Raw genomic sequence first — 24,072 nt, forward strand, 5'->3', positions numbered from 1 at the left:
GTTGCCACGGTAACGGGGCGGACCGGATGTGGCGACCTCAGGACGCGACGGGCCTCTCGCGGGCGGCCCGAGGCGCGGAGCCCCACAGCGCCTCGCGGTAACGCGGTGGTGCTTCGCCGCGTGGGGAAGAGCCCTGCGCAAGCACGGGGGGAGCAGCGTCCCGCCACGCGCGGCACGGGGAGGCGCGGAGCCACAGCCTCCCGGAAGTGGCATGGCGAGAGGCCTCGGTCGCTGGGCCCGCGGCCCACCCGGAAGCGGAAGCAAGGCCAGCGTGCCCCTTCCTCACTGCCCTCCAAATCCTACTGCTGCCATTGCCGCAGCCGCGATGCCGAAGCGAAGGAAGCCGAGTCAGCAGCAGCAGCAGCAGCAGCAGCAGCAGCAGCAGCAGCAGCAGCAGCAGTATCCGCCACGGCATCCCGCACTGTCAGAGCGGAGCGAGCCCGGAGACGAGGAGGACGAGAGGCCCGTTGGTGAGGGGCAGGGCGCGCACACGCCTGTCAGCGGGCCAGGGGCCAGGCGAGGGCGAAGTGCGGGGGAGGAGGCTCCGACGGAAGGAGAAAGGGCGCACGCGTGGAGGTGGGGTGGGACGTGGTGGTGGGAGGGGGCCTGCTGCTGCAAGCTTGGGTGGGGGGTTCACTTGCTTGAACCCTTGGCCTCAGTCTGGCTCCTAACCCTTTCTTGGAGAAGGCGGGGGAGGTGGCGGCTGAACATCTGGCTTTCGCTGCGGCAGAATGGCGGGAGAGAGGGGCAGCAGCGATATTGCAGCTTCTATGATGGGCCAACAGTTAAGGTGAGGGATTGGGGTTCGTGGAATCGCTGGGCATGTGGTGGATGCAGCACTGAGGAAAGAGCTGTTAGAGCCCTCTGTTACCGTCTGATGGACTCTGAAACAACTCTGCAGAGGGACGGGCAGATGGACGGGGTGAGCGCTTGCGGCACTGCTGAGTGGATAGATCTGACTTTACTGGTTGAAAAGTGAGAGTTAAACACCACGCGAGACAAGGAGGTAGTCTGTTCATTGCACCGTTATGATGACCGTATTTTCACGTCTGCTCTTAGGACCACCCAGCCTTCTGGGCCCACCCCCCATGGCTAATGGAAGGCCTGGTGATCCCAAGTCAGGTGAGGAGAAACTGCAAAATAAACGTTCTTGTAAAAAGTAAGTTTGTTTCAAGGTCTTAGCGTAGCTAAGAGTCTGTAGACAACACACAGACCAGGCGTAAGGTTAGCAGGAAAGCTAGGAGTTCAGTGTCAACCTGGCCACAGCAAACACTGTCTCTAAAAAATAAAATTAAAAAGGAGGAGGAGGGATGCTGGGGAGGTGGTCCAGTTGATAAAAGTACTTGCTTCAAAAGCACGAGGAGCTGATTTTGTATCTTAGCAACCGTGTAAAAAACTTGGGCACAGCACGGAGATGATGAGGCAGAGGTAGGAGGGCTCTAGGGTTTGCTGGATAGCACGTGCAGCTGAATCAGTGAGTTCAGTGAGACCCTGTCAACATTCACGTAACATAGAGAGGGGGAGACAGAAGCACACACACTGACTGTTGGAAATTAAGGAAAGGGCTTGTTCAAAGGATTCTGTTTGGTCTTAGTTTACAGTAGAGTAAACAGACTAGGAGTCTGTTTCACAGCATGTGAGCTTATAGTATTGAACCATATGCTTAGAAATCGTTGAGGTGAGTCGGGCTGACAAGATAACTCTTGGTGCTTTTCAGGAAGAGACAATCTGACTTTAATCCTTGGGCCCCGAGTAGTAGAAGATCCAATTCCACAGATTGTCCTCTGTCACATATGCGGCCAACACAAGCACAAAGAAGATGCAGTGTTCTTTAAAATGTGTTTCTTGGAGCTAACGAGAATGGCAAGTGGTTAAGAGCGCTGTGGCTGCTGTCACGTACACTATGCACACAAGTCTAGTTCCACGGGGACACCAGACTCACATGTGGCACACGAGCATACATGTAGGCAATCACATGTGAAGCGAGTCTTCTTTTAAAAGTTTGTTTCTCACACACAACAAAACAACCAAGTGAGAAAAGCTGGCCCTTCCAGTGTTCCAAAGGTGTAGAACCACTGTTGAGGTGACTAATCGATACACCACTTTGAAACGTCAATAAGGTCAAACTTGAGTGTACTGTACTTCCTGAGCAATTCCTCGGCCACATGCCACCTGAACAGAGTTTGTCATACATGTAGAAATGTTGATAGCATTTTTATTGTAGCCACACAGTGAATGTCCACATGCTGTCATCGGAGCACACATGTCACTTAGCTTCCGGTCCAGACGACCTGAAGAGTCTCACAATTAATGAAAGAAGCAGAATTCAAAACCAGGCAGAGATTCACAATCTGCCATGTTACAAGTCAGCACAGTGGGGCCGGAGAGATGGCTCAGAGGTTAGAAGCACTGGCTGCTCCTCTGAGGTCCTGAGTTCAATTCCCAGAACACACAAGGTGGCTTACAGTCATCTCTAATGGGGTCTGGTACCCACTTCTGTTGTGCAGGCACACATGCAGGCAGAACATTGTATACATAGTCTTTTTTTTTTTTTTTTTTTTTTAAGTCAGGATAGTGGCTCCCTTCTGGGAGAAGAAAGATACATAGATGGATGGCTTTGGGGGGCTGGGGATTTAGCTCAGTGATAAGGGTAGTTGCCTGGCATACACAGGCCCTAGGTTCAATTCCCAGCAAGGGGCTTACAACCACTATGAAAGCTTGTCTCTGCCTGGGTGAAGGGAACACAGCTGAGGATGAGGCAGTTGATTTGTGCAGTGTAGTGTGTCGGAATGCTTTGCCGCAGTAATTAGAGGGCTTTTGTCTCGGTGAAGCTGCTCAGCGGTCACCCTTTGTCTTTCTCTCCAGCTTTTCACAGGGGTCCTCCAGGAGCAAGGGGACCAATGATTCCACCACTGCTCAGTCTCCCGCCTCCTCCCCAAGGCAGAGGCCGCATGCGGGGAGGCCTTGGTCCTAGGTCTAGCCCATATGGTCGTGCTTGGTGGGGTCTCAATACTGAACCTCCTTTTCCTGGGCCAGGCCATGGGGGTCCCTTTAGGGAAAGCTTTCACAAAGAGCCAAGAAATCCACGAAGGCCCAAGAGCTGGTCTCTTGTCAAGAACACCTGTCCACCTAAGGACGGCCCCCAGGTGATGGAAGGTAAGGCCACCGTGTCATCCTTTGCTGTGGCCTTTGTGCCAGCATGCCTGGAGTCTTCTCCTTTGGGTTCTGTCTGAACACTGAGAGTTGTGCAGAGTCTTACCCGGGTTAAGGGTCCTCTACCACTCAGCCACAGCCTCTTAGCTCAGCCTCTTAGCTGCCTTAGGAGGTACGAGAAGCCCTGAACACTCTTTTTCCCTCACAAAGACTCTTTCCAAAGTACTTGTAACCTTAGCTTTTTTTGCATTCCATTACGTTTTCTTTCTTAGGATCTTCTTGGGGGATTAGGGGAGGAAGAGTTGTTTTTGATTGGGGCGGGTGGACAAGTTGACCTCAAACTGTGGCAGTCTTCTCTCAGCCTTCTTAATGCTAGGGTCACAGACGTGAGCCACCGTGCCCAGCTCTTACTAGATTTTAAGCTGGTGTTTTCACTTATTCACAGACAAGTCCGACCGCCCTGTCTGCCGACACTTTTCTAAAAAAGGCCACTGTCGCTATGAAGATCATTGTGCCTTCTACCATCCGGGTGTCAATGGGCCCCCTCTGTGAGACTGTGCCTCCCCACCCCCCAGGCTGGAAGGAGCCCTCCGACCTAGTGGCCGTGCGCTCTCTGTGGCCCCATCATACCTACTTGAAGGCCCTTCATCACCTTCAGTGACACCCCATTCATCACCTCCCCCATCTGGGTCCAGAATGTGATCTCCGCTGGTGAGCTGCCCGCCGTCCTGTGGTCCAGGCTGTAGACCTCGGACCCCGTCCTGCTCCCACTGCCTCCTGAATCTTCCCCTCTGCCAAACGGCCGCTGAACAGGAAACCTTTGGTGCTGTTGTGCGTCTGTCCATCTGTGCCCGAGTGCGCCTGAGAACCCTGGCACAGACGCCTGTCCTCCAGCTGCCGATTTTAAGTCCTTCCATATGAAACCCCAGTGTTTGCAGCCGCCAGGAAATGCACCAGGCTGTCATCTGGCCTCCGGGTCACATCTGAGTGACTGGTACAGACTTGCTCCCTCAACAGCCTCCCCCTGCTTCTGGCGCCCTAGTGTCTGTCGGTAGCATGAGCCCCAGCGCTAAGGCTGTGGTCACTGTGCTTTGTGAAAGTGTGCCTCCATGTGTAGCCTTTCTCGGAGTCTGTGGCATTTCTGTGACTTCCCAGCACTAGAGTAAATTTTTCTGTTGAATCATGCGAGGCTCTTGGTGCCCTCTGGACTTCACCTGCCTCCCAGCTCGGGAGGATGTGAGACGGCCTCCCTGTTACACCCTCCCTCCTGGTGTCAGTTATTGTGAGTCTCACCCAGTGGTGTCTTGTGAGGCCTCAGGCAGGTCCCCCAGCTCCCGCCTGCCCTGTCATTGTGAGGCCACCAGCCCTTTGATTTGAATTCTGTGACTTCGATGGCCTTTGCCTGTCTGGGTAGAACCTGAAAAGTACTGTCATCTCTTGGACCCTCTTCCTTACATCCTGGCACGGGTTGTTTTCTGTGAAAACGACAGTGCACATGTTGGGTTTTGAACAGGACCTGAAGAAGTGGGTCAGAGGTGTATGGGCAAGAGGAGAGCTGATGGAGTGCTGAGAATGATTCTTTTTCTTTGTAACTTTTTTTATATTAGTAATAAACACGGTGGAAAGCGTATTTTCTCGTTTCTGTGTTCAGTCATGTCTGCCGGTGCCGCTGGCGCTGCTAGGGAGTCTGTTCATTCTCTTGGTTCAGCAGAGCTAGCAGCAAAGTTTCTGTAAAGGGTGGGGGCAGGCGGAGCAGAGCAGGTAGTGGCAAAGAGTTGCAGGCTGCGCAGGAAGAGTGGGCAGGGGGAGTCTCAGCAATGGGAGGTCTTAGGTGTGTTAGGATCTTTTTGGTTTGAAAGCAAAATCAGAAGAGTTGCTCACTTAAGATTTATTCTGTGGTATTTTTCCCTTGAATCAAATCAAAGTTCACATGAACTATGTCAGTGATGGTGTCAGACTTACTTAGGAGTATTTGTCTCCCTGTATGTCTGCACCATGTGTGCCTGCTGCCCATGGAGGTCAGAACAGGACATAGAATCCCTGGGACTAGGGATACAGATAGTTGTGAGCCACCATGTGGGTGCTGGGAGTTGAACATGGGTCCTCTACGAGACAAATAGTTGCTCCTAACCACTGAGTCATGTCTCCTGCCCCCAGAATGACACAGGTAAGCTTCGGCGGTGCCATAGGTGTGAGTGTGATGCTGGAGGAAAGTGAATGTTTAGAAACAGCCAGAATGAAAGCATTTGGGGCCGGAGAGACAGATTTTGCTGTTAAAAGCATTTGCTCTTGAAGAGAAGCTGATGTAGTACCCAGGACCCACATCTGTTTACAACTGCCTGGAACTCCAGTTCTAGGGCAGTTGGCTCCCTCTTTTGGCTCTGAGGGTACCAAAAACATACCCACTGCTCGTAAGCATGCAAAACACGTGAAAGTGATTGCGGTGCATGAACATCAGAACCCAAGAGGCAGGGCAAAGGAGGGAGGGGCCAGACCTCTAGGAAGAAAGTATCTGGAGAAAGGGAAAGTGCCCTACTACATCAGGTGTGCTAGGAGAGTACCATGGAGCACTGGCTTCTCATCTGTGGGTTTGGGGAAGTGAGTTGGGACAGAAGCACAGTGGGGAGATGGGGATGTAGCTCAGTTTGTGGAGTGTGCATGAAGCTGCCTTAGGTTCAATTCTTAGACCACAGAACTAAGCCAGGCACATTAACACAAGGATGTGATCTCAAAACTCAGAAGGGAGGTAGAGATAAGAAAATGGAGAATTTGGTGTCATCCGTGGCCACTCAGTAGACTTGAGGCAAGCCTATGCTACATAAGGAAAAAAACACCTGGCTAAAGATGGAGCTGACCCAGTTGTGGGAATGCCTCGTTCAAGGTCCTATGTCTGTCATTCATTAGTTAAAAGAAAGCCGTATCTTGTGATTTGAAAGATATATGCTTCTCCGGACGCAAAGACAGGCAGATCTCTGAGTTCAAGGCCAGCCTGGCCTACAGTGAGTTCCAGGACAGCCAGGGCTACAGAACCCCTGTCTCAAAATACCTCCCCTTCCCAAAAAAGGCATATGGGTGTCGAAACTTACCAGCTGCTCACTGTCACTTTACATGCAATTACAGTAGGCCAATTAACAGCAAAACTATCACACACCTACACCTAAAAAAACCTCTAGGTTCTACTGTACAGTAGTTTCTGGCTGTTGGGGTGGAGTTCTTGTTTTTATCTGCATGCCTGGGAATTTGGTGACATGTCAGCCAAGGACCAGTAAGGTTCCTAAATTGACAGGCCGTGGTGGCTAGGTAGTGTGCAAAATGTAGTGTTAAAAAGAGGAGGGCTCGAAGGTGGCGGGAGTGGCTGAAGAAGCGCACTGCTTTCATAAAGTGGCCAGTCAGACCTAACAGTGCCGACTTGTGAGCCCAGCTCTCCCCCAGGCAGAGGCGGGAGGAACTCTAGAGTTCCAGGCCCGCCGTAGTGAGACCCCGGCTCAACAGCAAAGATTCAGAACAGGGTGTGGCGGCTCGCGGCTTTAACGTCAGCACTGCGGAGCCGGAGGCTGGAGGTCAGCCTGTATCGGCTGTTCCCAGAGCGTCGCCGCGTCAGCTGCTCAAGCGTGGGAACCTTCGGGACGCGCTGCTCACTCCGGGAGGGGGCGTGCCGCCTCAGGCCACACCCCCAAGGCTGCGGCCCCGCCCCGCCCCCTAGCCAGGGCGCCTGCGCACCAGGGCCGCGGGGCGGGCCGGGCCGGGCGGGCCGGGCGGGTATCTAATGGCGAGCCCGCCCATTGGCGGCCCCAAGCCGCCGGAAGCGGAAACAGCGCCGGGCGCCGGGGGACTCGTAACTGCCGCCGCGATGCCGAAGGGTCCCAAGCAGCAGCCGCCCGAGCCCGAGTGGATCGGAGACGGCGAGGGCTCGAGCCCCGCAGGTGAGCGGGAAGGCGGCGGGAGCGGCGGGCCGGCCGCGGCCGCCACGGCGCGTACGTTCCGCGCATGTGCGCCGGGCCGGAGGCCGCGTGCCGGTGCCGTCCTGGGGTCCCGGGAGGCCGATGGGAGACGCGAAGAGCGTGGGGTAGCGAGGGAGGGGCGGGAGGACCGGAGCTGGGCTAGTTAGCGTCTTCTTGTGCGCTGCGCTGCGGGCGTGGACTCGTGGGACCGAGAACTCGAGGCGTGAGGTCACTTCGGCGGGGAGGTAGAGTAGATCGACCACAGCAATCTCACGAGCATTTGATTTAGCTTAGACAACTTTTTTTTTTTTTTAAGACAGGGTCTCCCAGCCGGGCGGGGGTGGCTCACGCCTTTAATCCCAGCGCTGGAACCCAGAGTTCGAGGCCAGCCGGGTCTACAGATCGAGTTCCAGGGCAGCCGGGGCTGTTACACAGAGAAACCCAACCCCAAAAAAACAAAATAGAGACAAGTCTCTCTACGTAGCCCTAGTTGTCCTGGAACTCACTCTGTAGAAGAGTTGCTGTTCTTTAAAGACAGAGAAATCCGCCTGCATCTGCCTCCCAAGCGCTGGGGTTAAAGGCGTTTGCCACCACACCCAGCTTAGTTGAGACCAAATTTTAAATCGCCAAAGCTGGTCTGAATCTCTTAAGATCAGCTTTTTTTTTTTTTTTAATTTTTCATCAATTACACTTTATTCATTCTGCATCCCCCCCATAAGCCCCTCCCTCCTCCCCTAAGATCAGCTTATTAATGTAAGAGTGGAAGTGGAGAATGGCCTCGGTCGAGATAAACTCAGGAACATCTGCTCTGGCAGTTTTTTGTGGAAAAGGTGGCAAGAAAAATGGTAAGGCCCTGCCAGACGGCTGAGGCGCATGCCTTTAATCCTGGCACTCAGAGTTAGGGGAAGCAGAGGCAGGCCGATCTCTGTGAGTTCCAGGACAGCTAAGGACACAGAAACCCTGTCTCGAACCTTGCGCTCCCCCACCCCCAAAAATACTAAGGTGGTGAGAATGAAGTATCTGCCAGATGTCTGGACCAGAACTGGAGACTGACTAGATAAAGGGTAAAGATTAAAGAATTCCACTCTTACTAGTCAAAATGCAGTTAAAGGGGATGCTTAATAGTGCTACGTGAAGAAATATTTTTATTAAAAGTTATTTGTTTGTTGTTTGAGGCAGGATCTCACTATGTAGCCTGACTGATCTGGAACTCATAGAGATCCCCCTGCCTCTGCCAGTTGAATACTGGTGTTACAGATGTGCACCACTTCAGGTATCTGCTTAAGAGAAAAAAATTAATATTTTAATTTATGTGTATGGGTTACTTTGCCTTTTTCTGCATGCCTGCAATGCCTTCAGAGGACAGAAGAGGACACTGAGTCTCCATGAAATGGAGTTACAGAGGGTTGTGAGCTGAGAACTGAACCCAGGTCCTCTTAACTACTGAGCCATCTCTCCAGCCCTGAAAATAAAAATTTTAACAAGAATTGGGGGGGAGGGGATAGTGTTAGACTGTAAGGTAGAAATAATGCAGAGTGATACTGGCTTTTTATGTGTCTAAATGTTTGGCCTGTGTGTGCATGTGTACATGCCTTGTCAGAGGAGGGCATCTGTCCCCTGAAACTGGAGTTGCAGATGGTTCTGAGCGCCATGTGAGCCCAGGAATCAAGCGCCAGGCCCTTCGGAAGCCAAGCTGGAGCTTTCTAAGAGGAGATCGCCAGGGCACGGTGTTAAGTGTCTGCAGTGAGAGAGAAGACGTGAAGTGAAGACACAGATGAACCTCTAGAGTGCAGACTGAGGGGTTTGTGTTGTTTTAAGAGTCTAGCCAGGCGTGGTGACGGAGGCCTGTAACCCCAATGCTGAGGAGGCACAGGCAGGTGGAGCGTGTGAGTTCAAGGCCACCCTGGTCTACAGAGAGTCCAGGACATCCAAGGCTACACACAGAAACCCTATCTCTGCAGGGGGAAAAGTGTTAAGAGATATCTAGGGTTGGGCATGGTGCCCCCCCCAAAAAAAAGGAAGGAGATGACATTCACAGCAGCTTCCTGGGCATGAGTGTTTAGGGTTTGCGTGTACATAATACACTGTCTAGGAGGCGTCTAAATGTAAATTCACTTTTACATCATGCACACCTTGTACACAGCTTAGAGAATTTCATTTTAATATGAGGTCTAATGTAGGCAAGGCTGGCTCTGAACTCATGTCTAGTCAGGGATGGCCTTGAACACGTACTCTTCCAGCCTGAGCTGTGAGGTGTTGGCACTGCGGGCTGGAGTCATGTGCCCAGCTGTAGACAGGAGAATGGCCACGAGTTGGTCATTATAGGCTCATCCTCTGGGACGAGGTTTCACTGAGCTGCTCAGGCAGGGTTCAGACTCACTCCTCCTTCTGCCTCCCTGTTATCCAGATTACAGAACAGGCCAGAAGTGGTAGAGTTAAAGTGTTTCCTTTTGCCTGGAAGTTCAGGACAGCTTCGGCAGTTCTTCCGTCCAGGGCAGCATAGCTCTGGTCCTGCTGACCACTGTGATAGTGCTGTCTCACAGCTGCCCTGCGCACACACTTCTCGTCTCAGGGTCAGGTAGATCAGCAGAGTCCGACAAGAGAAATTTAAAGAATGGCGGTGTGAAGTCACTCAGGTTGGCCCACACCTTTAATTCTAGCCTTCAAGAGGCAGAGGCAGATGAATCCGGTGAGTTTAAAGCCAGTCCAGTGTATAGCCTGAGCTCCGGGACAGCCGGGGCCACACAGAGAAGCCCTGTCATGAATATGAGTCAGGCCTGTTGTTCCAAATACGTGACGCTAAAACAGGAGGGGTCACAAGTTTAGCGCTGTCCTGGGTAATGAGACTGCCTCAGAATAGGAGGGCTGAGGAGGTCGTTCAGTTGTGAGCAGCTAGTGTGTGTGAGGTTCCAGATGCAGCATGCACAGAGGAGGGGGACGTGTGTGGTGGTTGTGCTGATTGTATTATATTAATTCCCGTGTGCAGTGATGTGTTTTAGGTGAACTGGTTGTCTTGTGCTCTTTGGTGGGTCCTCCTGTCTGGAGGATTGGGCTCCATGGCCTGACCGGCTTGAAAAGCTTTTCAGTATTAGCCTTGCACAGCCTCATGACCTGTCACCCAGTGTTCTGGGGAGGACAGATGAAGCAGAGACCGGGGAGGAGCAGGGCCCACAGCCTAGCTTGGGGCACAAAGCAGGAAAGCTGGGTAAGGGCTCTGTGACTGTAGAGTAAAGAGATTGTCTTTTATTAGCTCCAGGGTTTTTGTTTGTTTTGGCAACGTAGATATTTAGTAAGACTTTTCTAAGTAAATAAAGACTGTGGAACACAAGGAGCTCTGATCTAAGACTGCTTTCTGTGGGCGCGGGTTAGTTCTCCTAGCTGTTGGAGCTTGCAGCTAGGTATAACGATCCCAAAGGGTCTGATGCCCTCTCCTGGCATCTGGGGCAGCAGACACACGTGTGGTAAGAAGGACACATGCTGGGGCTGGAGAGATGGCTCAGAGGTTAAGAGCACTGGCTGTTCTTCAAAGGTCCTGAGTTCAATTCCCAGCACCCACATGGTGGCTCACAACCATCTATAGTGAGATATGGTGTCCTCTTCTGATGTGTAGGTCTGCATGCCATCAGAATACTGTATAAATAATAAATAAATATTTTTAAAATGTATTTAAAAAAGAATGCCTGCAGATAAAACAACATACACGCTGTTATTATTATGACTATTTTAAAAAGTATCATGGGGGCTAGAGAGATGGCTCAGTGGTTCACTGGCTGCTCTTCCAGAGGTCCAGAGTTCAATTCCCAGCAACCACGTGGTGGTTTGCAACTATTTGTAATGGGATCTGATGCCCTCTTCTGTCATGCGTGTGTACATGCACATAGAGCGCTTGTGTACATAAAATACAGAAGGAAGGAAGGAAGGGAAGGGCAGGAAGCAGAAGGCTCCATGTGCTCCGCAGTTAGCTGGTTGTTGGACTGCTTTGAGTGAGTGGTAGTTCAGAAGACACAGTGGAAGGCCTGGCCAGGAAGGGAAGTCATCTCTGAGTTCTGCCTCTGGGAATGGGAGAGTAGAAGGGTTAAGTGAGACCTCGCTACCTTGAGGGATACAGATGGGCAGAAGTGAGGGGTGGGGTCAGTCTGAGCAGCTGTTATTGACCTCCCTTGCTCCCTGGCAACACAGGAGTACACAGGAGAAATGACCAGCTGTCTTTATAGTCAGGTTTCCCGAAGGGGGTGTAGGCCCAGGTGTTCATCACAGAGTCACTGTGGCCTGCAGCCTCTGCCCAGGTGTTCATCACAGTCACTGTGACCTGCAGCCTTCACAGATAACACACCCTAACTGCATTCTCTCTTTTTTTTTTTAATTATTTTTTTATGTACATTGCTGTTTTGATTGCATGTGTGTTTGTGTGAGGGTGTCAGATCCCCTGGAACAGGAGTTACAGACAGTTGTAAGCCGCCTTGTGGGTGCTGGGCGTGAACCCCAGTCCTCTGGAAGAGCAGCCAGTGCTCTTATCCACTGGGCCATCTGTCCAGCCCTGCATTCTTCAGCTTCGCTTCCTTCCCTGCAGAAGGCATGATGGTGGGAAGTTACATTGTCTCCTCCTCTGTTTTTCCCCCAGTACTCCCCTGCTCCGCCCTGTGGAGTCTGTGTTGTCCTTCCTTGTGGTCACCAGGGTAGAGCCCCATGAAAACTCTGTAGATCTGTCAGACCTTCCAGTTCTTGTTCCCTTCCATCTCTCCACTCTAAAGTGGACCCAAGACTTGAAGGTAGAACAGATCATAGCAATAAAGGAACTGTTCCTTGCCCGGCTCCCCACAGCTTTGCCTACAGCTGGGCCTTGTCCCGCCCTGTCCCAGCTGTGGCCACACTTTCTTCTCACAGCTGCTCTCTACACAGCCTTGACTCCCTCCACAGGGACCATGCATGGCCAGCCTCTCCCTGCCCTGCCAGATCTGCCTCTTCCTCCCTTTGGGCAAGTTCAAGGCCCTTGCTGTGTAAAGACCTCTCTTCCTACTAGAACCAGAGGAAACCAGTTATGTCGTTATCTGTTTTGTATCCTCCATGCAAGCATTTGCTGATGCCCACTGTCTGTGGGGCCAGAGGGGTAGCCCAGTGATCAGAGCACTGTGGCTCTTGCAGAGGACCCAAGTTCAAGTGAGCAAACCCCTTGACGGCTCATGAGCGTTCACACTGCAGGAAGCAGGAGGCAGGAAGCAGGAGGCAGGACGGCAGGCACGCCGCACACACACAAACCTAGCGGCAAGGCGCCCTCAGGGTGAATCAGTCTAAACGTTTTCAGTAAGCCAGTGGGGGTGCACCTGCAGTTGGGAAGAGCAAGTCCAGGGCAGCCAGGGCTACACAGAGAGACCCTGTCTCGAGGAAAAAGTGTTTGGCTGGATGAAGTAGAAGTGATTCTCTCTGAAAAAGCAGGGAGCAGTGATTAAGAGTAATCTTCCTTGTGGGGCCAGCCTGCAAGAAGCTCGGGCTGCTGGACACGAGATAGCTAATGTGGTGATGTCTCTTTAACCTCCAGACAAAGTGGTGAAGAAAGGCAAAAAGGACAAGAAGACCAAAAAGACGGTGAGAAAATGAGGGTCCCAGAAAAGAAGTGTCCGTAGGTGTTCTCAGGCAGAATGTAAATGGACAGGCGAGGTCTGAGGAGAAAGGCCTTGTGACCAGAAGGGACTCTGGGTGTGGTGGGTGGGTGGCGAGTTCTGTCACTCAGCAGGGGGCCATGGGCTTGTATAAAGTCCTCAAACAATTAATCAAGAATTTTTAAAAATCCAGTGAGCCAAGCGGTGGTGGGCATCTTTTATGCCAGTACTCAGTCAGGAAGTGAAGAACTCTGAGTTCAAGGCCAGCCTCAGTCTGGTCTTCAGAGTGAGTTCTGTGTCAGCCAGGGTGACACAGAGAAGCTGTCTCAAAAAAATCAAAAACTAAAAACAAATGGAAAAGAGCAAGTACTGTTTTCTTACTGTTGTGGAGGTTGAGAGCTTCCGCTGGGCTGGGCATGCCTGTGTCACCTTTGTATGAAAGTGGAAATTAGTTCATGGGGACAAACGTGAGTGAGAGCCAGGAATGGTAAAGTAAGGTAGAAAACAGACGACCACTGAGGTTCAAGAGAGGGAAGGTGAGCAGGGCTGCGTGCAGATGGCCGGCTGGCAGGCTTTCCCACTCACCCCTGTTTCATCCCCTCCAGTTCTTTGAGGAGCTGGCAGTGGAAGGTAAACAGGCTGGGGAAGAGGAAAAACTGCAGAAGGAGCAGCAGCAGCAGCAGCAGCAGCAGCAGCAGCAGCAGCAGGTAACCGTGATGGGCCTCAGATCCCAGGACATGGCCCCGGCAGGTCCTCAGCTCATACCTTAGCTTCACACTTATGCTATTGTTTCAGCAACAAAAGAAAAAGCGAGACACCCGAAAAGGCCGTCGGAAGAAGGATGTGGACGATGATGGTGAGGAGAAAGAGCTCATGGAGCGGCTCAAGCAGCTGTCGGTGCCAGTCAGCGATGAGGAGGATGAGGGTAAGAGAACTGGGGGGCAGGGCTGTCTGCAGTCCAAGGATGGTGGGCAGTCAGTCCTCAGACCTGGCAGGGCCTTTGAGTTGGTCATTGAGGAGCCACACATTGAATTGACTGCTTTCCCTCCCCCTTGTCATTTCAGTACCCGCCCCGGTACCCCGAGGAGGGAAGAAGTCCAAGGTGAGCTACCAGTAGATGAGCAAAGACCCCCGGGGCAGCCACAGCCACCCCACTGACCTCTGTGCACTCTTCCTGTAGGGTAGAAATGTTTTTGAAGCCTTGATTCAGGATGAGAGTGAAGAGGAGGAGGAAGAAGAAAAGCATGCCCCCAAGCCTGCCAAGCCAGAAAAGAACCGCATCAATAAGGTGAGTGGTGGCCTCACTGAGCCTCCTTACAGGTGTCCAATATCCTTGGAGACCACCTCCTAAGTCTGTCATGCCCACGCCACCGGAGCCCATCCCCGGAGTCACCTGTCACCCGGCTGTCCTCAGAGATTTAAACAAAGGCCCTCGGCTTGACTGTTCCCCTGGGGACATCTTAGCATCCAGTGTGATCGCATCCTTGCTGAGGCCTTTGTTGCCCACTCTGCTGTCCCTTGTCCCTGGCCTTCTCACCCTGCTCCACTGCCCTGTCCTCTTGTCTGGCTGAGTCCAAACTACAGTAGGCCTTTCCAGGTCTCGTGTCTCCCTGGCAGCCCTTTTGGACCATGGCAGGCTCTCTAGAAATGATTTTAAGTGGCAGAATAACAACGCTGTCTGTGTGTTTCTCCTACAGGCTGTATCTGAGGAGCTGCCTGGGCTCAAAAGCAAAAAGGGAAAGGAGGAAAAGTCAAGAGGGAAGGCCAAGGTGAGAGAGTCGCTGCGGGTCGGGCTGACAGCTCTTGTCAGCGGAGCAAGTCATCAGGCCTGTCTCTTCATTGTCAGCCTCAAAATAAGCTCGCGGCTTCGGACAGTGATGGGGAAGGAGATGAAGAAACAACTAAAGAAAAGGAGCCTCCCAAGGAAGGGAAGGACAGAGAGAAAGCCAAGAAGACCGAGCAGGTGGGTGTGGTTTGTGTTGCTAGGGGTGTGGAGGGTGATGCTCATCCCGACCAGAGCAGGACTTTGTCAAGGGAGGCGCTGTTGCTCAGTGTATTGGTACATCTTTAATCCTAGCAGCTGGGAGACAGGTGAAGAGCTATGAGTTTGAAGCCAGCCTGGAGGTCACCCTGACGACCTTGGTTGTGTCCGTGCCATTCACGGTGGTCTAGAACACGTCCTACCGTGTTCCTGGTCTCGGCGGCCGCTGTTTGCTGTGGGTCTGTGCCTCAAGCGTATCTAGTCTTAGGTCCTCTGGCTTCCTTGCGCACTACACCATCTGCTTTCCGCAGGCCGCCAGCAGAAACTCTTGCTCCGCCCTCAGTCACACTGTAGTGAAGTTAAATCTGAGTTAGTCTTTTCCCTAGTTACCCCATGTTCCACACCAGCGTTTCCTGTTGGCAGAGTCTGCTAAAGGCTACGTGCAGACTGTCTCCAGACGGGGTGGGAAGGCCGGCTCCTGCCCTAGGGCGAGGATGGCAGTAACATGGCCTGTGTTTGGTTGGTTGGGTGGTTCGTTCTTCAAGACAGGATTTCTCATCTTAGCACTTGGGAGGCAGGGGCAGGTGGGTCTCTGAGTTGGAGGCCAGCCTGGTCTACAAGGCAAACCAGGGCTACACAGAGAAACTCTGGAACTAATAACTCTGTAGACCTTGGGTAAGAAGTCCTTGGTCCTTGTTTTGGCTGCTGCTTTTGTTTGCTTATTACCGCTTGGTTCTTACAGGGTTCAGAGGAAGAGAAAGAAGAGAAAGAGGGAGAGTCGAAGGCAAACGACCCTTACGCCCACCTCAGCAAGAAGGAAAAGAAGAAGCTGAAGAAGCAGGTCAGCCTGTCGTTTCTGTGGGTTGTGAGTCCAGGGCGTGAGGAAGGCTCTGGGGGCTGCTTGAGGCAGAGCAGCGGACAGAAGGAAGGATTGCGTCCTTCAGGACAGTGTGAGGCTGCTGTGTTGTGACGTCAGACACACTTTTCCTCCTCAGATGGACTATGAGCGCCAGGTGGAGTCGATAAAGGCAGCTACTGCTGCGGAAAGCGACTTCTCCGTGTCCCAGGCAGAGGTGTCTTCCCGCCAGGCGATGTTAGAGAATGCCTCGGACATCAAGGTCAGCCCCGTGGCCCTTGCCCATCCTCTGCAGTAGATAGAGGCCTGTCCTCACTCTGCTGCGGCTGTTCCACCCGAGAAGGCATGTGAGGGGTGAAATTAAAGAGAAAAGGGGGTTTTGCCAGCTTGAGGAAGGCGACAGAAGAGCCAGGGGAAGTAAGAAGACCGGTGCTTGGAGGGAGGGAGGGAGGGAGGGAAGGAGGGAAGGAGGGAAGGAGGGAAGGAGGGAAGGAGGGAAGGCAGGCGTCTCATGGCCACGTCTTTGTGTCTGTCCTGGATTCCTCCATCCTTTCGGCTGCAGTTGGAGAAGTTCAGCATTTCCGCCCATGGCAAGGAGCTGTTTGTCAATGCTGACCTGTACATCGTAGCCGGTCGCCGCTACGGGCTGGTGGGACCCAACGGGTGAGAGGACAGGACGGGTTGTGGGGGGCAGGAAGGGGTTGCTCGGGGCAGCGGGTCTCATGGTTTCTGTTCTCCAGCAAAGGCAAGACCACACTCCTGAAGCACATTGCCAACCGCGCCCTCAGCATCCCCCCTAACATCGACGTGCTACTGTGCGAGCAGGGTGAGGCTGAAGGAGGAGGGTGTGCTGCAGGTCGGGTGGGCGGGGCCCACCGCTGACCTTCCCCTTCCTGCAGAGGTTGTGGCGGACGAGACCCCAGCGGTGCAAGCTGTTCTCCGTGCAGACACCAAGAGGCTCCAGTTGCTAGAGGAGGAGAGACGGCTCCAGGGGCAGCTGGAGAAGGGCGATGATGCTGCTGCTGAGAGGCTGGAGAAGGTAGGGGGTGGCACTGGGGACACAGTGGCCGGCCAGGGCCTGGGGCCCGGAGACATGTGTCCTTTTCTCTCTCCTTACAGGTGTACGAAGAACTGCGGGCTACCGGTGCGGCGGCCGCAGAGGCCAAGGCCCGGCGTATCCTGGCTGGCCTGGGCTTCGACCCCGAGATGCAGAATCGGCCTACGCACAAGTTCTCCGGGGGGTGGCGGATGCGCGTCTCCCTGGCCAGGTGGGCCTCTGCTCACCCACTGCTGACTTCGTCCCTTCCCTTCCTCTCCTCTCTTCAAGGCCTCCTGTGAGGCCAGCTGTTGCCTCCTGCACTGCACGGTGGGAGACCGTGGGTCACTCTCCATTTGACCCCAGCTGACAGTGTGCTCACTGGGCTCTGGCACCCGGAAGCTAGGGGTTTGCTGAGCAGGCGTCTCTCATAACCCTGCCCCCCTCCTCTTCAGGGCGCTGTTCATGGAGCCCACACTGCTGATGCTGGATGAGCCCACCAACCACCTGGACCTCAATGCCGTCATCTGGCTCAATAAGTACGCTGCCCGTCCTCAGCCCTGGTCACTGGTCCCGGCCTGTCCTAGCCTGTCGTTGTTGTGTCGTCGTCGTCCGTCCCCCACCCCACTTACCTCCTCACTCTCCTTCCTGTGCCCTCTCCAAACTGCAGCTACCTTCAAGGCTGGAGGAAGACACTGCTGATCGTCTCCCATGACCAGGGCTTTCTGGACGACGTCTGCACTGACATCATCCACCTCGACACCCAGCGGCTCCATTACTACCGGGGCAATTACAGTAAGCATGGCTTCTGTGGGCGGGGACGGCAGGCCCTCTGTCCGTGGCTTCTCTCCCCCTTCACCTGTCCCTGCTGTCTCTCTGCCTGCTCGTCCACCCCAGTGACTTTCAAGAAGATGTACCAGCAGAAGCAGAAGGAGCTGCTGAAGCAGTACGAGAAACAGGAGAAGAAGCTCAAAGAGCTGAAGGCCGGGGGCAAGTCCACCAAGCAGGCGGTGGGTGCCCGGGCTTGAGGTGGAGGGCGGGGTGGGGCCCTGTGGGGCTGGGCACGCACTCATGTGTGCTTCCTTCTTCCTCTGTTCAGGAAAAGCAAACTAAGGAAGTTCTGACTCGAAAGCAGCAGAAGTGCCGGCGGAAAAACCAGGATGAAGAGTCTCAGGAGCCCCCGGAGCTGCTGAAGCGCCCCCGGGAGTACACCGTGCGCTTCACCTTCCCGGACCCGCCACCCCTCAGCCCGCCTGTGCTGGGGCTGCACGGTAACTGAGCGTGCTGCCAGGGACAGCAGGGCCGCGCGCCCAAACTGCCGAGGCTGTGGCCGGGCATCCGGGGGGACTGGGGAGATTGTAAGTGGCCCCTTTTCCTAGGTGTGACATTTGGCTATGAGGGGCAGAAGCCACTCTTTAAGAACCTGGACTTTGGCATCGACATGGATTCCCGGAGTGAGTTAGTTGGATGCGGACGCGGGGGCGGGGGTCTCAGGACTCGGGCTGTGTCTGACCAGCTGTCTCCTTCCAGTCTGCATCGTGGGCCCCAATGGTGTGGGGAAGAGCACACTGTTACTTCTGCTGACCGGCAAGCTGACGCCAGTGAGTCCTCAGGGCAGAAGGGAGAGGGCCAGGGGACGATGCGTCTTTCAGACTGGTTAGAATGCATAATTGGACAGGGCCTGCAAAGGCAAAATCCCAGAACTTTCTCATTTGTCTGTTGCTGTTCCCAGCATCCGTTGAGGCTGCATGCTCAGCATGGCGTACCCTTGTTTCTGTGGTTTGTAATCCTGGGATTGAGCGTTTAACATGCTCTATCCTCCGTCTTGTTTTACTTGTCGAAGACAGGGCCTTGCTGAATTTCCAGAGTGGCCTCAGACTTGCTGTCCTCCCTCCTTTCTAACCATCTTAAGTAGCTGAGCTACAGGCCAGCACCCCCGGCCCGGCTTCCCTCCCGTCACAGTCAGGGAAGCTGGCTGTCTCCTGTAGTGTCCTCACCCCCTTGCACCCATTTATCCATAGCCCATTTCTGGTATTTTGCACACGCCTTTAACCCCAGCATTCAGGGAGGCAGAGGCAGGTGGATCTGTGAGTTCAAGGCCAGCCTGGTCTACCGAGTAAGTCCAGGACAGCCAAGGCTACGCAGAGAAGCCCTGTCTCAGAAAACTCATAAACTCAGCACTGTGGAGGCGGAGACAGGATTGCTCTGAATTCAAGGCCAGCCTGGGCTGCAGAGTGAGACCATATCAAAAGAGAAAAACCTGGGCTGTGGTGTCACTGCCTTTCCCCGCCCCTGCCCTTACACTTGATTTTTCCTTTCAGACCAACGGGGAAATGAGAAAGAACCACCGGCTGGTAAGCTGGCCTTCCTTGGGAGCTGAGGCGGGGAAGTCAGGCAGGAAGCAGGACTCTTGACTGACCTCCCTCTCCTCCTGGGCAGAAAATTGGCTTCTTTAACCAGCAGTATGCAGAGCAGCTGCACATGGAGGAGACACCCACTGAATACCTGCAGCGGAGCTTCAACCTGCCCTACCAGGATGCCCGGAAGTGCTTGGGCCGCTTTGGCCTGGAGAGCCACGCCCACACCATCCAGATCTGCAAACTGTCCGGTACTACGCTCTGGGGTGCCTAAGGAGGTGACCTCATCGGCTCTCCCGGGACACTGGAGGGGGGCCACAGACAGGAGCCCCTCGTGCTCAGCACAGCTGCAGGCGTGACAGGAGCCTGCTCCCTCTCCTTGTGTGGCAGGTGGGCAGAAAGCCCGGGTTGTGTTCGCGGAGCTGGCCTGTCGGGAGCCTGATGTCCTCATCTTGGTGAGTTGGCGGGTGTGGGAGAAGGGTTTGTGGGTAAGAGCTGCACGTGTAGGTGCTGCGGCTCTCTGCTATGGATGTCTTCCCCACAGGATGAACCGACCAACAACCTGGACATCGAGTCCATCGACGCGCTGGGGGAGGCCATCAATGAGTACCAGGGGGGTGAGTACTCAGTCAGAGGCGGCCAGAGCGGGCTGGGCCCTCCTCCCTGCTGCGCCTCTGACCTGTTCTGACCTCTCTCCAAAGCCGTGATCGTTGTGAGCCATGACGCACGGCTCATCACAGAGACCAACTGCCAGCTGTGGGTGGTGGAGGAGCAGAGCGTCAGTCAGATTGATGGAGACTTCGAGGACTACAAGCGCGAGGTGCTGGAGGCCCTGGGTGAAGTCATGGTCAGCCGGCCTCGGGACTGAGCTCTCCCGGAGGCCTGCGGAGATGGCGCCTGTGGCTGGGATCTCTGCCACTGCCCTCTATCTACCAGAAGCCTGTGTCTGCTGCCAGCTGCAGCCGCACGGAGCTCGAAGGTGGAGTGTTGCCTTGATGTGTGTGACAGGATCCTTCCTGCTGAAGGGCTGCCTCCCTTCAGGTAGCTGAGCTGTCTTACCCACCCTGTCTCCTCACACAGAGGTGACCTTTGCTGTGGTGGGTTCCCCTCCAGCAGTTAAGGTGGCCTCTTGTCTCAAGACGTTTGCTGCCCAGAACTGACCTGCTCTCTCCTCTCAGAAGGATACTAACTCACTGACACGTCCGGGGATCGCTGGCCTGGAGGCCCGTGCTGTTACCAACCTGAGCTGGTGCCTGTGGCCACTTGTGTAGGGGGACTTGTGTGCAGGAAGGAGAGCTGAACTGAAATCCCCTCCAAGGGGAGGAATAAAGGAGTGGGTGCTGGTTCCCAGTCTAGCCTGTGTGCAGTTAACTCGGCTTTTGCTGTGCCCTCCTCCACACCGGTGGGTGCCCTCCCCGAACCCTCAAGGAGGGAGCGTGACCAAGCCAATCCCAGGAGTGCAGTGGTGCTCTGCCCTGAGCTCAGAAACATGCTGGGAGAGTGTCCACCTGTAGTTCCAGCTCCCAGGTCTTTGGTGGCCACATCGTGCGCCTGAGGCAAGCCTGTGAGGACTAAATGGGCTGTGGAGGACTGGGCAGGAAGGAAGCTCTGCGGCCATGAGCGGGTGGAACTAAGGCGTGGACACTGGCAGTGGACCCGCTGCCGAGGGTGGTCGCCGCAGCTGCTTTGTCAGTTCCTTCGTCTCCTCACTAACCCCTCAGTAGCTGGAGAGCAGGGGGAGGGGGAGGGGCTGAAGTTATCCTTAGACGACTGCTGGTTAGGGCTGTCGACTTCCTTGGGGCAAGTTTGATCTTGGCTGTCAAGATTTATTATTTCTTTGAGCACAGTTACTTACCAAACAGCAACCCTGCCTCTTGAGGCCCTAGCATTTATGTATCCTCTGAAAGGTTCCCAGGATTCCAAACATAAACTCCCTGCAGCTGGCAAAGCCACGCCTCTGCCAGAGCACGAGGCAGGCCACAGTGAGCTGCTGCAGACAGTCAAGCAGCCCCCAGCCCCACACCTGGGCTTAAAATGAGAGCATTCCCACTAACACTTCTGTGATTTTAAAGACACCAAGATTCTGAAGTTCTCACCACAGCCACATACCTAGTATTTTAGGATCCGCAATGGGTTCTAAGGGGCCGTTCGTTCTCCAGACATGGGTCTGGATCAGGAAGGCTGGGCGAGGTGGCATGCACTTTTACACATGGAGTGTTCCAGAGGAACTTGTTGCGGATCAGGCACACAGCTGCAGGGTCTCCTTACCTGCTCAAGTGTGTGGACACCCCCCAAAAAGCAGAGCATGAGGATGGGACAGAGGAAAGGTTTCTGTCGCAGAGGGTGCCACCCACAGCCCTGGTTACTGTGAGGAGTCCTGGAGTGGGGGGCTCTGGGGGCTCTACAGACTCCAAGCTGGGCCCTGTGCTTTCCCTGAGGTCTCGAGGTGAAAGGAGAGAAGGGCAAAATGGCAAAGGCAGATACATATGAAATACTGGAGCAGAAAGGAGAAGCCAGTTTGGAAAAGTTATTTTCCAGCCAAGTTAAATAATACAGACTCTTGAAGGACAAGATCCTATCAGAAACAGGCTGGGAGTGTGATCCTCTGAAGGGATGTGACAGGCAACCGCTGAGGCGGACTCCCCAGGTGACAATGCTCTGACCTTGAGCAAGGTCTCCCTATCCTGGTACCCATCTGTACACTGAAGCTGCGTTCTGGCTGGCGTGCAAGACGGTGCCCGGAAACGCAGCACTGCGGCTGCGCTGCGTGAGTGGGAGCCGTGCACGCTTGGAATCTGCTCTCTGCTAAGACAGTGCAGAGGTGGAGGAGAAGAAGCGCGTGGGGCCTGGTGTAGGTTAATCCCAGGCAGAGGCAGGCAGGTCTCTGAGCTCACAGTCTGGCCCACAGATTGTGTTCCGTACAGCTCATCCGAGACACCCTGCCTCAGTTTCTCTCTGAACAGACTGTATGTGGAGTTAATGGGTTCACTTAAGTGCAGGAGGGGATTTGTCCCTCAAAAAGAAAAGCAAGAATGGAACACGGGAAAAGAGTATGGGCCACCAAAAGTCTGAAGAAAAGGCATAATGTTATTAATAGGGTAATTTTTTTTATGACCTGAGTTTTATTTAATGTTGTATTTGAGACAGGGTCTTATGTGAGTCTGGCTGTCCCAGAACTGGCTATGTAGATCAGGCTGGTCTTGAACTCACAGAGATCTGTCTGCCTTTACCCACAGTGCACCACCATGTCCAGCCTTTCAAGCTGAATTTTGTTCTGTTTCATTTGTTTTGAGACAGGATTTGTCTGTGTAGCATTGACTGCCCAGGCCCAGAACTCAAAGGCGATCCACTCTGGGAGCCTCTGCCTCCCGGAGTGCTGGGGTTTAGGGTTATCGGCGTGCACCGCTGCACCTGGCTGGTTTGTTTTTTTTTTTTTTTTGGTGGGGGGGTTAAGACAGGGATTCTCTGTGTAGCCCTGGCTGTCATGGAACTCACTCTGTAGACCAGACTGGCCTTGAACTCAGAGGCTCTCCTGTCTCTGTTCCCCTTTCTCCCTCTGCTGCTCTCTCTCCCCAGTCCTCATTTTCCTGACTCTTCTGGTGAGAGTTGGGCATCTCCTGTGTCTGGCTCATCCTGTCAAGTCTTTCTGATTTGTCACTTTGTCTGCCCCTCAATTAGACATCACTTGGAAAGGTCGTTGCTTCCTTCTACCTAGGTTTTGGATGCGACCTATTGCCACAGCGGCCCTGGTTCTGGATTAGAATTTCTCTACAAGGAGCCTCAGAACACTGAGTAGGTTTAAAAGTGTAAACAACCAACCACGTGTTAGAACATCCAGAGAAGGAACCAGAATGTGGCCTGTCAGGGAGGAAGCTTGTGCTGGGCCTGGCTGGGAGGACCTCAGTTATCTGCTCTGTGTTTTTTTAATGTATTTTACATGTTTATTGGATGAGGGCATGCCCCTCACGTCTCCTCCCACCACGTTGATCAGTCTCAGGTTGCCAGCTTTGGCTGCAGGCCCCTCCCTCTGAGCCCTCTCAGTGGCCCTGGCTTTGTAATTGTGGGAGCTGGGTGAGGGGTGGGGTAGAGCTGGGACAGATGCCAGGAAGGTCTTCCTCGGAGGAAGCCAGCACAGCCTCACCCTGGAGTGGAACGGGCAGGTGGAGATGGAGGGCACACTGGGTGGGATTTGCTGTCCCTTGAGAACCTGGATACTTGAAAAGACTTCATCTTTTATTTTGTGGGGGGTTTTGAGACAGGTCTCTCTGTGTGGCCCTGGCTGTCCTGGAACTCACTCTGTAGACCAGCCTGGCCTCGAACTCTGCCTCTGTGGAGGATTAAAGGTGTGCAGCACCACCTCTTGGCTTTGAAACTCAGAAGTCCACCAAGCTTCGGTGTCAGACAGCTGCACTGGGCAGACATACCAGGACTTGGTAAGACTGGGCAGACATGACAGGACTTGGTAAGACTTGCTTTTTTTTTCTTTTTTGACAGGGTTTCTTTGTAGAACTTTGGCTGTCCTGGACTCTCCTTATAGACCAGGCTGACCTCAAACTTACAGAGATCCTCCTGCCTCTGCCTCCTGGAGTGCTGGGATTAAAGGTGTGTGCTACTACCACCTGGCAGTAATGCTTTTATGCTTTTTAAATTTTGGTTTAGGCTTTGTATAGTGGCCTATACCTTTAATCCCAGCAGTAGGAAGGCAGAAGCAGGAGAATCTCTGTGAGTTCGAGGCCAGCCGGGTCAAAAAAGCTAGTCCAGGATAGCCAGGGCTCTGCTCTACTACACAGACAAACCCTGTCTCCGAAAAACAAACAAACAAAATAACAGAAACAACCAATTTTTTTTTTTTTAATTTTTCTTATGTGTACAGCTGATGTATTTCAGCTGCCTACAGTGGGGTTCTCTTGGAGGCAAGAAGAGGGTGGATTCTCTGGATCTGCAGTTACAGACAGTTGTGAGCCACAGTTGTGAGTGCAAGGTACTCACACCCAGGCCCTCTGGAAGAGCTGCATCCAAATCCCCTCATTTTTGTCCTTTTTTTTTTTTTTTTTTTTTTAACCTTGGCTCATCTGGCTAGGAGCAGGAAGGAAAGGCATAGATAGAATGATGAAGATTCAGAGCTGAAGAGGGCCTGGAGCACTTGGGTAC

At 53.7% G+C, this 24,072-nt stretch overlaps 2 protein-coding genes across 5 annotated transcripts; both read left to right on the forward strand.

Moving 5' to 3' along the window:
- The first annotated feature begins 60 nt into the window (after positions 1–60).
- Positions 61–4,783, forward strand: Prr3 (proline rich 3). 3 transcript variants are annotated; one of them, XM_021651363.2, is made up of 4 exons: positions 61–470; positions 1,060–1,122; positions 2,866–3,156; positions 3,599–4,783. In XM_021651363.2, exons 1-4 carry the CDS (start codon positions 212–214, stop codon positions 3,703–3,705), a joined length of 720 nt encoding a protein of 239 aa, XP_021507038.1. In that variant the 5' UTR covers positions 61–211; the 3' UTR covers positions 3,706–4,783. The 3 variants fall into 3 exon arrangements, with proteins under 3 accessions (XP_021507038.1, XP_021507037.1, XP_060225008.1); XM_060369025.1 differs by lacking the exon at positions 61–470 and adding an exon at positions 640–790; XM_021651362.2 differs by lacking the exon at positions 1,060–1,122.
- A 2,136-nt stretch (positions 4,784–6,919) lies between these two features.
- Abcf1 (ATP binding cassette subfamily F member 1) lies at positions 6,920–20,276 on the forward strand. Of its 2 annotated transcripts, none has more exons than XM_060368977.1 (25): positions 6,920–7,076; positions 12,631–12,677; positions 13,297–13,398; positions 13,484–13,616; positions 13,756–13,793; positions 13,872–13,979; positions 14,389–14,460; positions 14,538–14,654; positions 15,415–15,513; positions 15,668–15,790; positions 16,091–16,191; positions 16,269–16,354; positions 16,428–16,567; positions 16,648–16,796; positions 17,020–17,103; positions 17,235–17,359; positions 17,462–17,574; positions 17,664–17,835; positions 17,944–18,018; positions 18,095–18,165; positions 18,886–18,918; positions 19,004–19,172; positions 19,312–19,376; positions 19,466–19,538; positions 19,623–20,276. In XM_060368977.1, the coding sequence occupies exons 1-25, from the start codon at positions 6,920–6,922 to the stop codon at positions 19,787–19,789; spliced, it is 2,619 nt and encodes an 872-aa protein (XP_060224960.1). In that variant the 3' UTR covers positions 19,790–20,276. The 2 variants fall into 2 exon arrangements, with proteins under 2 accessions (XP_060224960.1, XP_021507024.2); XM_021651349.2 differs by having other exon boundaries at positions 13,487–13,616.
- Positions 20,277–24,072: the final 3,796 nt, after the last annotated feature.

Source organism: Meriones unguiculatus, chromosome 16, assembly GCF_030254825.1.
Source record: "Meriones unguiculatus strain TT.TT164.6M chromosome 16, Bangor_MerUng_6.1, whole genome shotgun sequence".
Classification (NCBI taxonomy): domain Eukaryota; kingdom Metazoa; phylum Chordata; class Mammalia; order Rodentia; family Muridae; genus Meriones; species Meriones unguiculatus.